General features: G+C 45.2%; 1 protein-coding gene across 1 annotated transcript in view; it reads right to left on the reverse strand.

Moving 5' to 3' along the window:
- Positions 1-1,229: 1,229 nt before the first annotated feature.
- Positions 1,230-13,571, reverse strand: part of LATS1 (large tumor suppressor kinase 1) — a 57,971-nt gene continuing 45,629 nt past the window's right edge. Inside the window, exon 8 of the mRNA XM_082251593.1 lies at positions 1,230-1,983. Within this exon, the coding sequence (XP_082107719.1) occupies positions 1,468-1,983 (516 nt within the window). The 3' untranslated portion in view covers positions 1,230-1,467. The remainder of the gene's footprint in view (positions 1,984-13,571) is intronic.

A 13,571-nucleotide genomic window follows, 5' to 3' on the forward strand; every position in this document is an offset into this window, starting at 1 on the left:
CTAAACAAAGTATACATATACAACACATCTTTCTAAAACAGTAAAAGTTTTATTGAATTAGTTTTTCTTCAGCTGATTCAGAGGACCGGGACATAATTTAAAATAAACTATCAATTGTTATATAATACAAATTCAGCGTAGTATAGAAAAACATACTACACTATGGTATACATCCATACTGGAAGGTGTTCATTTCATGCAGTAAGATTTTTTTTTTCACTTTTCGTGTCATAGTATAAAAATAATTTTTTTTATGTCCAAAGTATTTTGTATAAATCTGTTCTAGGCTAAAATCTACCTAAAAGTTAGAATTCAGTACTGGGTGAATGCCAGTAGACTGAAACAGCTGCTAGCTACTGATATCATTCCTGGTCCAATGGAGCAAGTTCCCCATAAATTAAGCTTCTGCTTTCTACCTTCATTAAAGTGCAAGTTCACCTTTAGCAACATTTTATAAAAAGCCCCTATGCAGTTCCAGTTCCCCTTTATAGTACATACCAGTGCTTCTTATTTTCAAATGTTGCTCCTGCTGGCAATTACAAATGGAGCCATAAAAGGGGCCTCTCCGCAGAAACCACTGGCCCCCTCAATGCCTCTCTGTCGTGTGAGTTGCAGGACAGGCTGGGGGCTACAATTGTGCACCCCATAGCAGCCACTGCAGCCCATTCAAACTGTGCTCCTTTTTAAGTTTCAGTAGCTGAGCTAAAGGTGAACTTATGCTTTAAAGCCACTGCCATCTTGATAGGATTTAGACCACAAGAATTAGTTTACTCTAGTTGTAGATACATAGGGTGCCAAAAGCCCAAAGATCAGTCTTGGGTGGACCTTGAATTTATCTACATCTAATCGAATCTGTTGGTTGAAATTAGTGTTGTGTTTAGCCATAATGACCTGCGAATCTTACTGCCCCATCTTCCAATGTTCTTAGAAGAACCACATCAAATATATCAATTCAAATATTCTTTACAATGCTTTATAAATATTGCAATTACATAAATAGGATTGATATATAGCTGTTAAGAGGCTTAATGTAACTTTTTTTTACATAAATGTCCATCATTGTCTTGCAAATGTGTACCTTTGCAGCTTAAAATTAAGTTAGACTTCCAAGTCCATTAATAACTCTACTGTGTGCCCAATAAAAGAAAAAAAAAAAAAAAAAAAAAGTCATCTGAAATCACAAAAAAAAAAAAAAAAAAGTAAAAACAAGGTGCTCTGACAAGAAAAAAGTCCTCCTCTAGTTTTTAGATCAGTGGCCACAAACCTCAGCATTGGTTTTCAGTAATGAGCAATGACAACTACTGCTTATTTATATATCTCGCTGAAGTTTGACTTCCCCACCAGCGGCTGCGCTCAATACACAGATTTGTTTTTTGGAGGCTTCCAATGTAGCAGAATCCAGCTACTTATACAGGGCTTTCAAAACAAACCACAGGATTTGAAAGACTTTATAAATGCGTTTTGACTCTATACATAAACTAAATCCCTATTTGGTGGCCTCTTCCCAATATTGTTACTCTGTTCAGTATCAGTTTGCTTGTAGCCATCGTCCTTTGTGTCATCATAATCATTTTCAAAAGGTTTGGGGTAGTTGTATGGGTGTCCGTTATCATCAAAAAACCTCCTGAAAGTAAACTCGTAGAATGCATGTTCAGGATGTTTGCCATTTTTGTACCAGCCATTTAGGGTATCATTTTTATTTCCATCTTTGTCTTCATCATTCCAGAGCTTGTCTGGATCTACTGGGTCAAAGTTGGAAGTGTCCGTAGAGTGTGTAATGGTGGGAATATACAAAGCAGGCTGCTGACGCAAGTCACTAGAAAAGTCTATAGTCTTGAAAAATGGATGAGCTTTAATCTCATCAACCCCATTCTTGCCTAAACGATCTTCAGGGCCTCGGCACAGTTTGACAATTAGATCAGAAGCTTCTGGTGATAAATTAGCTTGAGGGGGAATGTGTAATGCTGTCTGCCACTTGATTACCTAAAAAACAAAAATTATGCATTAGGGAAAAGACATGGAATACGCTGTGCTTAAAAATAACTATACTGTACTATGCCGACATTGGTTTTAGTACCACAAACCAATTAGGCAGATCAAGAGGTCTGTATTCTGAACTTTTTAATATGCATACTTGCTCCAAGTCAGTAACTCAAAGCATTGAAGACTTGGCACAGTTGAACACTTAGAATTTTAGAAAGAAGTTAGCAGCTTCTGTATTTCTATCTCTGAAGGGTTCCAAAAAAGCACAGTAAATCGGTGCTTGACTCACCTGTGCTACTAGTTTATGGTGTGCTTTAATAGGAACTGCAGTAAGAATAATGTCAAAATCAAAAAAGAAAAACACCACCAGTAAAACGTACATAATTGAGACGCTAACAATCAATCCTCTAAAAGGAGAAATCTGGCCAAAGCTTTTTTTTGGCCAAACTTCTCCTGTGTGATCAGCCCCGGGTGCCAGATATGCCACAGGATAAGCACATTGCCATTACCGTTTTCTTCTAGACCAAATGTTCTAAGCAAAAGGGCCAATTAACTGTCCTTCAGACTTTAGGACGTTTGGACTGTGGCCAGTGGAAGTAGAAGTAGAAAAGGTCCCAGCGTCCATGGGAAAAAATAATGCCCCATTGTTTCATTAAGAGTAACTGTGTTTCATTATTGGTGTAAGTGGGAGGAATTGTGCCCCATCAATGAGGTCAATGGGCCCCATTGTTTGTGTCACTGAGAGGAACTGTGCCCCACTGTTGGTGTCATTTGAAGAAAATGTGCCTCCATTAGTGTCAGTTGGAATTATGCCCCTTTGTTTGTATCAGTGGATGAAATAGTGCCCCAAGGGCCAGATAAAAGCAAGCAAAAGGCTGCATCTGTCCTCTGGGCCGCAGTTTAGAGACCACTGTTCTAGACCATGCATGCCAAAACAAAAAGAGCAAAGTTATATAATTTAAATACAGTGATACCTCGGTTCACGAACGCTTCTGTTCACGAACAGAAAAGTTCATAAAAATATGCTCCGGTTCACGAACTCTGCTTCGGTTCACGAACAGGAGCTGTGGCCATTTTAATGCTATTTCCAGGCTGTCACATGGTCGTGACTTCCTGTAGGAAGATCGTGGAGAGAAGAAGAGACACAGAAAGAAGTACTGTGAAGACACTTTTTGCTTTTTGGTGTGCTTTTTAGCACATACAGTACTGTACTGTACAATACTGTACAGTACTTCTGTATTGTATATATCATAGGTAAAAAGGCGCTGGTAATCTTAATATATCACGTGTTATAAAAATTAATAAGTGATTTAAAGTGTAATATACGTGATTAAAAATTGCTACAAATATATATATGATCTACTATTGGTGCAATTAGCAAAGAAAAGTGCATACCAGTGCAATTTCAATTCAGAAGTGTTTGTGCTTCTCAAAGTAAATTAATCCACAAAGGTGTGGATCAGTGAACCAATAAATAGATATATAAAGAATTCCATACAAAAATCACATAAGAATATATAAAAATATAAATATATAAATGTGCTCCAAGTAGTGTTTAAAAGTCCAGGCAATAGCATGCAATCAAAATTGTGCTTGGTGGATTCTTATTAATCCCTTCACAGTGCTCCAGGTGCTGGGATGTGACAACCGTCAATTAAGAAGTGCTTGTGCTTCTCAAAGTAAATTAATCCACAAAGGTGTGGATCAGTGAACCAATAAATAAATATATAAAGAATTCCATACAAAAATCACATAAGAATATATAAAAAAATCACATAAGAATATATAAAAAAGTATAAATATATAAATGTGCTCCAAGTAGTGTTTAAAAGTCCAAGCAATAGCATGCAATCAAAATTGTGCTTGGTGAATTCTTATTAATCCATTCACAGTGCTCCAGGTGCTGGGATGTGACAACCGTGGCCTCTTACCAGCTAGCAGCAGGTCACAAGGACCCCCAACGCCTGTGATCCCTTTATTGGGTGGATCAAACCTCTCCTCGATTGCTTGGATCTCTGGCTCCTATATTACTCGAGTTGGACCATGTAGTCCCCCCATACACATAAAGATATAGAAGAACAAATAGCCTCCAATAGTGAAATACTGTTTTATTCTCCAAAAAACATACACTATAAGGTGACAATTAGCCTCTTACTATTTGTTGTGCCCTCCTGGCACTGGGCAATTCGGCAGTACAAAATCGTTTTTTTGGGTCTTAGGAAGATATTCTCCGGGGATCTGCAGCACCCTGTATCTCCTTTCCCCCTTCTTTGTATTACGGCGGTGGATGTGTATCCCAGCCTCTGTTCCGAATGCCTCTGTGTGTTACTTCCGGGTTAGCATTGACCACAATGCATTTCGCTTAACGAGCGTCCTCAGGCAGTCTCGTTAAGCGAAATGCATTGTGGTCATGGCTAACCCGGAAGTAACACACAGAGGCATTCGGAACAGAGGCTGGGATACACATCCACCGCCGTAATACAAAGAAGGGGGAAAGGAGATACAGGGTGCTGCAGATCCCCGGAGAATATCTTCCTAAGACCCAAAAAAACGATTTTGTACTGCCGAATTGCCCAGTGCCAGGAGGGCACAACAAATAGTAAGAGGCTAATTGTCACCTTATAGTGTATGTTTTTTGGAGAATAAAACAGTATTTCACTATTGGAGGCTATTTGTTCTTCTATATCTTTATGTGTATGGGGGGACTACATGGTCCAACTCGAGTAATATAGGAGCCAGAGATCCAAGCAATCGAGGAGAGGTTTGATCCACCCAATAAAGGGATCACAGGCGTTGGGGGTCCTTGTGACCTGCTGCTAGCTGGTAAGAGGCCACGGTTGTCACATCCCAGCACCTGGAGCACTGTGAATGGATTAATAAGAATTCACCAAGCACAATTTTGATTGCATGCTATTGCTTGGACTTTTAAACACTACTTGGAGCACATTTATATATTTATACTTTTTTATATATTCTTATGTGATTTTTTTATATATTCTTATGTGATTTTTGTATGGAATTCTTTATATATTTATTTATTGGTTCACTGATCCACACCTTTGTGGATTAATTTACTTTGAGAAGCACAAGCACTTCTTAATTGACGGTTGTCACATCCCAGCACCTGAAGCACTGTGAATGGATTAATAAGAATTCACCAAGCACAATTTTGATTGCATGCTATTGCCTGGACTTTTAAACACTACTTGGAGCACATTTATATATTTATATTTTTATATATTCTTATGTGATTTTTGTATGGAATTCTTTATATATCTATTTATTGGTTCACTGATCCACACCTTTGTGGATTAATTTACTTTGAGAAGCACAAACACTTCTGAATTGAAATTGCACTGGTATGCACTTTTCTTTGCTAATTGCACCAATAGTAGATCATATATATATTTGTAGCAATTTTTAATCACATATATTACACTTTAAATCACTTATTAATTTTTTTTTTTTTTTTTTGAAAAATTCTTTTTATTGATTTTTAAAGAAAGAACAGAGTAACACAAACAGACACACACAGCAGCCAAAAAAAAAGGCACACAATAACCCAACAACAACCTCCCCCCCCCCCCCCCCCCACCCACCCAAAAACGACCACCAGCACCCCGAGAAGACCAGGAGCGTCGAGGTCAGGGGGTCAGCGCAGGCCACCGTCCAAGGACAGCACGACCTACCACCGGCCTCCGGAGTAAACAACCTTCGGTCCCTTCTCATAAACAACATCCCATATCTCCCCCCTACCCGGGATCAACACATGTCAATTCAACATTAAAGAGACCCAGTATCTGGCTGTTCTTGCAGGACTACAAAGCTAAAATACAAGATAGCATAAGTACACTTCTATAGAACGTTCAATCCACCAGCTTCATAACAGTTACACCATATGCAGTTCAGCCCACAGTGTCTGAGGAGTCCACCCACGCCCTCCAAACCTTGTCAAATTTTTTCGGGCAACCTCGTGAGACATAGGTGGCTTTGTATAGGGGTAGCATTGCATTCACTAGGCCTTTCCAGAACAGTAAGGATGGCGGGGAAACCTTCTTCCAATGTAGTAAAATAGCCTTTTTGGCATAGAATAGAAGAACACTCAGCAAAGTCCTGTGGGCCACCGAGGGGACCACCTCCTCCACCAAACCCAGCAAACAGACTCGCTGGGTTCGCGGAATCGGAGTCAGCAGCACCTCGGCGAGACAGGACGTCACCGCAGTCCAAAACTGCTGAATTTGGCCACAGCCCCAAAAAATGTGAGTTGCATCTGCGGGGGAAGCGGAACAACGCCAACACTCCGCAGACGAAGTCGGGAAGATTCTGGCCAGACGGGCCGGAGTATAGTAAATCCTGTGGAGGAATTTAAATTGAATTAGTTTGTCCCTAGCAGCCACTAAATATTTGAAAGGCTCCGTCCATACATCATCCCAGTCCTCCCCCTGTAGGTCCGGCACCTCAGCCGTCCATTTTTCCCTACATCTAACTATGCCAGGGGGTGTAAGTCGGAACATATCCTTGTACACAGTGGAGAGAGTTTTGAGTGTGGTATCACATGTCAACACGCATTCTAAGTCCGAAGGAGACAGCTCAACAGAGGATGAGGCAAATTGGGCCTGAAAGGCATGCCGCAATTGGAGGTATCTGAATATAAAGCCGCTAGGCAAGTCAAATTTCTCCCGCAATCGGTCAAACGGCAAGAGAGCCCCCGCCGCTGTTATATCACCCAAGGTTTTTATACCCCGCGTCGCCCACAACATCAAATCAGGTAAGTGACGAAAATGAGGAAAGGTAGGGTTCATCCACAACGGCTCGGACGGGGAGGATCCAACATAACTGGGGCATGTCAACTTCAATGACTGGGCCCAAGCCCTAACAGTCGCCCTCATGGAGAGCGTTAAAGGGAGATCTGAGCCCAGACCCCTAAACAGCGCCAACCTAAGGGTTTCGAAGGAGCCCAGGTGGGCTGCCTCCAAGATTGTTGCCGAATCCTCCCCGTCCGCCCGCAGCCAGCGCCGCGCAAACACCATCTGCCCTGCCAAATAATACTTGCGCCAATCGGGCAGTGCCAGGCCTCCATTACCCCACGGTTCCTGGAGGGCCCGAAGGCCAATCCTGGGAACCCCGGGCGACCAGAGGAATGAACAGACGAGGCTGTCCAACTTCCGGAAAAAGGTCAGTGGTACCCATAGCGGAGAATTGCGGAGGAAATATAAGACTACAGGCAGAAATTTCATCTTAAGGACACTAATACGACCTAATAAGGAAAGTTGTAGACGCTTCCAAGCTTGGATATTTTGTTGGAGTTTAGGCAATAGAGGAGCCAAATTCAACGAGAAATAATCCTGGGGACGCCTAGTTATCTTGATCCCCAAGTAGGTGAAGCCATCCACCCAACGAAGGGGCAGGTCCCCGGCCGCAGCAGGTCGAGCACCGTCATCGAGAGGCAAAATGGAGGACTTACTCCAGTTAACGCGAAGCCCTGAGCACCTGCCAAAATCATTCAGGATGGACAGGGCCGCCCTCAAGGAGGGACCCGGATCCTCCAGGAACAACAGCATGTCATCGGCATATAACGCCAGACATTCTTTAATAGAGCCGACTTTAATCGACCCCACGGCCGGGGAGCTGCGCAGTGCAGTCGCGATGGGTTCAAGGGTAAGGGCAAACAGGAATGGGGAAAGGGGGCACCCCTGCCTCGTCCCCCTCCCCACCCGGAAATATGGAGAAGTGAGATAGCCCAATCTTATGGCTGTTCTAGGGCTTGCGTAAAGGAGTCGGATCCAGGTCTTGAATTTGGGTCCGAACCCCATACGATCCAGCGTCTTGTGCATAAAGGCCCAGTCGACCGAATCAAAGGCCTTCTCAAAGTCGATTGAGACCACCACCCGCTGCCCCGACGCCTCCCCAGGAATTTGAAGATGGGTGAACAATCGCCGAATGTTAGTGTCCACAGATTTACCCGGCATAAAGCCCGTCTGATCCGGGTCTATCAATGAGTGAATAACCCCAGCCAAACGAGTGGCCAGGACCTTCGTCAGGATTTTAAGGTCCATATTTAAAAGGGCGATAGGGCGATACGAGGAGCAGTCCAGGGGGTCCTTACCCGGTTTCTGAAGCAGCACCATATAGGCATCCATCATAGAGGGAGGAAGTTCCTCCACCTCCAAACAGTGCTGCAACAGAGAGCTAAGTCTAGGCGCTAAATGTTCGGAATATTGTTTGTAAAAGTCAGCAGGGAAACCGTCAGGACCCGGGGCCTTATGTGGTGGGAAGGCCGCAATGGCTCTTGCCACCTCTAAAGTTGTTATCGGAGCATCCATGAGGGCGCTATCCTCCGCCGACAAGGATGGCAAGTCAACTCCCTCCAGGAGGGCATCCGCGTGCACAGAGTCACTATCCGGTAGCGGGGCGTACAGGGCCTCAAAATAGTCAGTAAATGTCTCCAAAATGTCACGAGGATCCGACCTGAGCACACCCCCAGCGGCCCTGATAAGCGGGATATTAACTGGCGGCTGCTGGTCAGCCACCAGCAGTGCCAGGAACTTGCCATTCTTATCGCCCTGTGCGAATATAGAAGCCCGTAGGTTGTTAGCTTCTGTATGAGCAAGATCAGAGACGTGAAGAGAGAGAAGGCGTCTCGCCTCCAGCAATGCAGCATAGCTGGAATCAGACGGCAAGGCCGCGTTCCCCTCCGCACATCTCCGCTCCATCTCCTGTAACATCCTCACCTCCTCATTGTGATCTTTCCTAGCGGATTTAATGGCCGATATACACTCTCCCCTCGCCACTGACTTAAATGCCTCCCACACCACTCTCTGATCAGCTGAGTCCACATTTTCCGGCCAATATGACTGGATCGACTTTTCAAGGTGGGAAGCGACCTGATCCTGTTGGAGCCAGCCCGCAGCCAGGCGCCAACCCCGCACTCCAGCCCCCAATTGGAGGTTCACTGTCAAGAGTAGCGGGTTGTGATCAGACACTCCCCCGGCCCTGTATTCCGAGGCAGTCAAAAGGGATTGCATTCGGGCAGTACCAAACGCCAGATCTATGCGAGCAGAGGAACGATGAGCGGTGGACAGGTGAGAGTATTCCCTCAAGAGCGGATGCTTCCATCTCCAAAGTTCAGTCAAGCCCACCGTGGAAGCCCAGGTGAGCAGATCCACCGAGGGCGGTCTATTGGGGTTGGAAGTATCCAAGGTAGCATCCAGGATGGCATTAAAATCACCCATGAACAGTACAGGTAAATGCAAATATTCAGCCAACTTATCAGTTAAATCATATAGCAGTTGTATCTGAAAAGGTGGAGGCACATAAACAGCGACCAACAGCATGGTAACAGAGTACATATCCAAAAGCACAGCCACATATCTGCCCCCTGGATCAGAGATCACCCGCTGGATCGAACATGGGATAGATTTACTAATGAGGATGGAGACCCCTCTAGCATAGGTGGAGTACGTGGCATGAAACGCCCTTTGTATCCACGGCCTACGGAGAGCCAAAATCAGGTTCCCGTCAAGGTGGGTCTCCTGCAGGAGGATGACATGTGGCTTAATGAGCTTTAAATACTGAAAGACACTGGCACGTTTGAACTTATTGTTCAGGCCCCTCACATTCCATGAGAGAAGTTTTATATTGTCAGCCATGGGAATCTAGAAAAAAATTACACAGAGCCCAGGTAAGGGCTATGGGCAGGATGAGAAAAAAAAGGGACCCATAAATAACCCCCTCAAAATATCCATGAGCAAACAAAAACAGGTGCTGGTGCAGAACTCCCCATGCCATTATACCAGAACAACCCCCCCAACAAACAAAGAAAAAGGGAAAGTTGAACAAAAACGAGCTTTCCCAAAACGTGAAAAACGTAGTCTGGTATGCGGCTTCAGTCCCAAACTGCCCAAAAAAAAACAGTGACGCACGTCAGTTTTCCAATGTGAGCAACAGTCCGGTAAAGAAGATGTTCTTACAGTTCCGATGGAGTCTCTGAGACCGGATCACCCGGTGTGCAAGGAGGGCGCCACGACACACCCCTCCTCCAATAACCAGTCTCCAGATAGCAAGATAGGGAACCCCAAAAGTAGACATTCCTAAACCATCAACAAGCCGTAGATATCCAGAAAAAATGGTACAGGAGGAGAAAGACAGCAGGGCAGCGTACAACAGGAAAAAAAAAAAAAAAAAAAAAAAGTAAAAAGAAAAAACGGACCACATCCAAAGGGGAGCCAGCCGAGAGCACTGGCAGTCAGGATTCATCACACGCCATCCAGCCAGTCCGAAGCCTCTTGAGGAGTGTCAAAGAATTTCACCGAGCCCTTGTACTGCACTCTGAGCCTGCTAGGATATTGCATGCTATAGATAAGTTCCTTGGCCCTTAGGCGCTTCCTGACATCCGTAAAGGAACGCCTGCGGCGTTGTGTCTCCGCCGAGAAATCGGGGAATAGCATGACACGCGCGTTCTCAAAGCGAAGTTCAGGGTGTTTCCGCGCCTCCGAGAGGAGCATGTCTCTGTCCCTGTAATTGAGGAACTTCACCAGGAACGGACGGGGGGGGGGCTCCAGGGAGTCTGGCCCCAGTTGGCACTCTATGAGCCCTTTCTACCACATACGTGGGGGGTAAATTCTCCAGAGAGAGCAGTTGTTTGAAGAACTGCTCCGCAAATGTAGCAGGCTTTTTCCCCTCCAGCCCCTCAGGAAGCCCCACCACCCTTACATTATTCCGGCGCTGTCTATCCTCCGCATCGTCAGCTCGGTGTTGCAAGGATTTCACAATGTTCTGGAGTTCAGCCAGCTGAGCGCCATGGGAGTGTGAGCTGTCCTCCACCTCCGAGATGCGATCCTCTGCAGCAGTGAGTCTCCCCCTGAATTTATCCAGGTCATGGCGGATGAGCGTGCACTCCGATGCCAGGTGATCTATGCGCACCATCAATGCCGCTTTGCAAGCATCTATGGCTTCCAGGATGGGGGCCGTGATCGCCCGCTGGTCCGCGACCACCTCCTGAGCCTGTTCCCGAGAAGTGCCGGAGAGCACGGGGTCCGTAGGCTTCTGAGACTCCATGCCTGCACCCGTACCACCGCTCTTCCGGGAAGACGTTGGCGCCAAGATGGCGGAGGCGGAGCCCGAGCCCTGGCTCTTGACGGAGCGGGTCTGGCGCTGGTCCTGTGGCGGCTGCCGGGCGGGTTTTGGGGTCGAGGATGGCATCGCTGGAGACCTGAGAGCTTCCCCCACAAGATGGTATAGGAGAGCAGCCCCACCGCACACCGAAAACGGAGGTAAGTTGCAGGATGAACAGAGAGCTCCGGTCCGGCACGTCTACCCTCGCTCACCACTTATTAATTTTTATAACACGTGATATATTAAGATTACCAGCGCCTTTTTACCTATGATATATACCTATTTATTGTTTTATTACAATTAAAAGGGCAGCAGGTTCAACAATCTTTTATTTAAAGGGCCAGGCGCCTTCTCTTTTCTTTTTATTACTTCTGTATTGTATTTCACAGCCTCACAGCCTCCCACCTGCCTTCCTCCATGCCAGAAGTCATCTCAAGCAAGGTTAGTGTTCTCTCTTTATACATTACTATACTGTACTAATGTGTATTGTAATTTGTTTCATATTTTTGTGCTTCAAAAACCAAAAAAAAAAAAAAAAAAAAAAAAAAAAAAAAAAGGTCAGAACGGATTAACTGGATTTACATTGAACCCTATGGGAAAATGTGCCTCGGTTCGCGACCAGAGTCAGTTCACGAATTAAGTTCGTGAACCGAGGTATTACTGTATCTCTGAACTTTGTGAACTACATGACACTTTAAAACTCAGCTAAAGCTTGGAATGAAAGAAAAATTCAATTGGCCACCCTGAGTTAAAAATAAAAAGCAGCACTAGTTACAATACTCGCTGTTTCTCTGATGCTGCCCCTACCAACTAAAATGCTCACTGATCCAGTGTAGGGCCTCTTCTGGATTGAATGAGCTTCTGTGTCACCAATAAATACAAGGCTTCCTCTCATTGGCCAATCAGAAGAAGCCTTGTATTCATTGATAAAAAAAAATACAAGGCTTCTCCTGAAGGGTGGAGAAGCACTCATGCCATCTATTTAGTTCCAGCAGCAGACAGGGAAAGATAAATAAGCAATGTTAACAGGCGCTTGATCACATATCGAACCAAAAGTCCATGGAGTTTAAAGTCATTAATGGCACAGGGGGAGAAAAAGTCCACCATGTAGGGCAGCCATCCAGAAACCAAAAGCCAGGGGTTCCACAAGGCTAAAACAAAGACAGACAGAGGCGCCTCTAAGTGTAGACTTTATGCAACAGGTTTAATGAATAAAATTATGCACTCACGTTAGTAAACATATATTCATGCCCATAAAACAAGGTTCCAGTGTGGAGAAGTGTACATCATCCGGTCATGGACATCCGTCCTGCTGGAGTGCCGAAATCCTTTCGCCGTGGCCGGCTTGTACATGCATGCAGATGACATCATCCAGGTTCGACTATCCACCAAGCCTTGCTGTCAAGCAAATACACCGAGCCTACTTCCTGGTTCTAACCTTGCTGTACAAGCCGGCCACGGTCGAAAGGATTTCGGCTCCAGCAGGACGTTAGTCCATGACCGGATGATGTACACTTCTCCACACTGGAACCTTGTTTTATGGGCATGAATATATTCTTACTAACGTGAGTGCATAATTTTATTCATTAAACCTGTTGCATAAAGTCTACACTTAGAGGCGCCTCTGTCTGTCTTTGTTTTAGACAGGGAAAGATGCCCGTCCGTACTGCTGCCGGAACACAGCACTGCTTACTGTAAGTAGCTAATGCTACTACAGTACAGTGTGTAATGGAAATAGTTTGTTTGGGCAGCTTAGCCGAAACAAACGAAACTGCTCAATAAATTAAAAGGAACACTATTAGCATCAAGTCAATTAAGCTCCTGAGATATTGATCTGGTCAGTTAAGTAGCAGACCTTCAAAAACAGGAATGGTTTTACAGGTGGAGGCCACTGAATTTTTTTTCCCCTACTCATTGTTTCTGACTGTTTTTCACTAGTTTTGCATTTGGCTAGGGTCAGTGTCACTACTGGTAGCATGAGGCGATACCTGGACCCTATAGAGGTTACACAGGCAGTCCAACTCCTCCCGGATGGCACATCAATTCGTGCCATTGCCAGTGTCTCCAAGCACAGTCTTAAGAGCATGGGGTAGATTCCAGGAGACAGGCAGTTAACTCTTGGTAAGCTGGACAGGGCTGTAGTAGGTCCTTAACCCATCAGAAGGACCGGTATCTTGCTCCTTTGTGCAAGGAGGAACAGGATGAGCACCGCCAGAACCCTACAAAATGACCTCCAGCAGAACAATGGTGTGAATGTCTCTGACCAAACAATCAGAAACAGACTTCATGAAGGTGGCCTGAGGGCCCGACGTCCTCTAGTGGGCCCTGCACTTATTGCCCCTCACCGTGGAGCTCGATTGGCATTTGCCAGTGAATACCAGAATTGCCAGGTCTGCCACTGGCACCCTGTGCTTTTCACAGATGAGAGCAGGTTCACCCTGAGCACATGTGACAGACGTGAAAGGGTCTGGAGA

This window comes from Pelophylax lessonae, assembly GCF_965119305.1.
Source record: "Pelophylax lessonae genome assembly, chromosome: 3".
Lineage (NCBI taxonomy): Eukaryota > Metazoa > Chordata > Amphibia > Anura > Ranidae > Pelophylax > Pelophylax lessonae.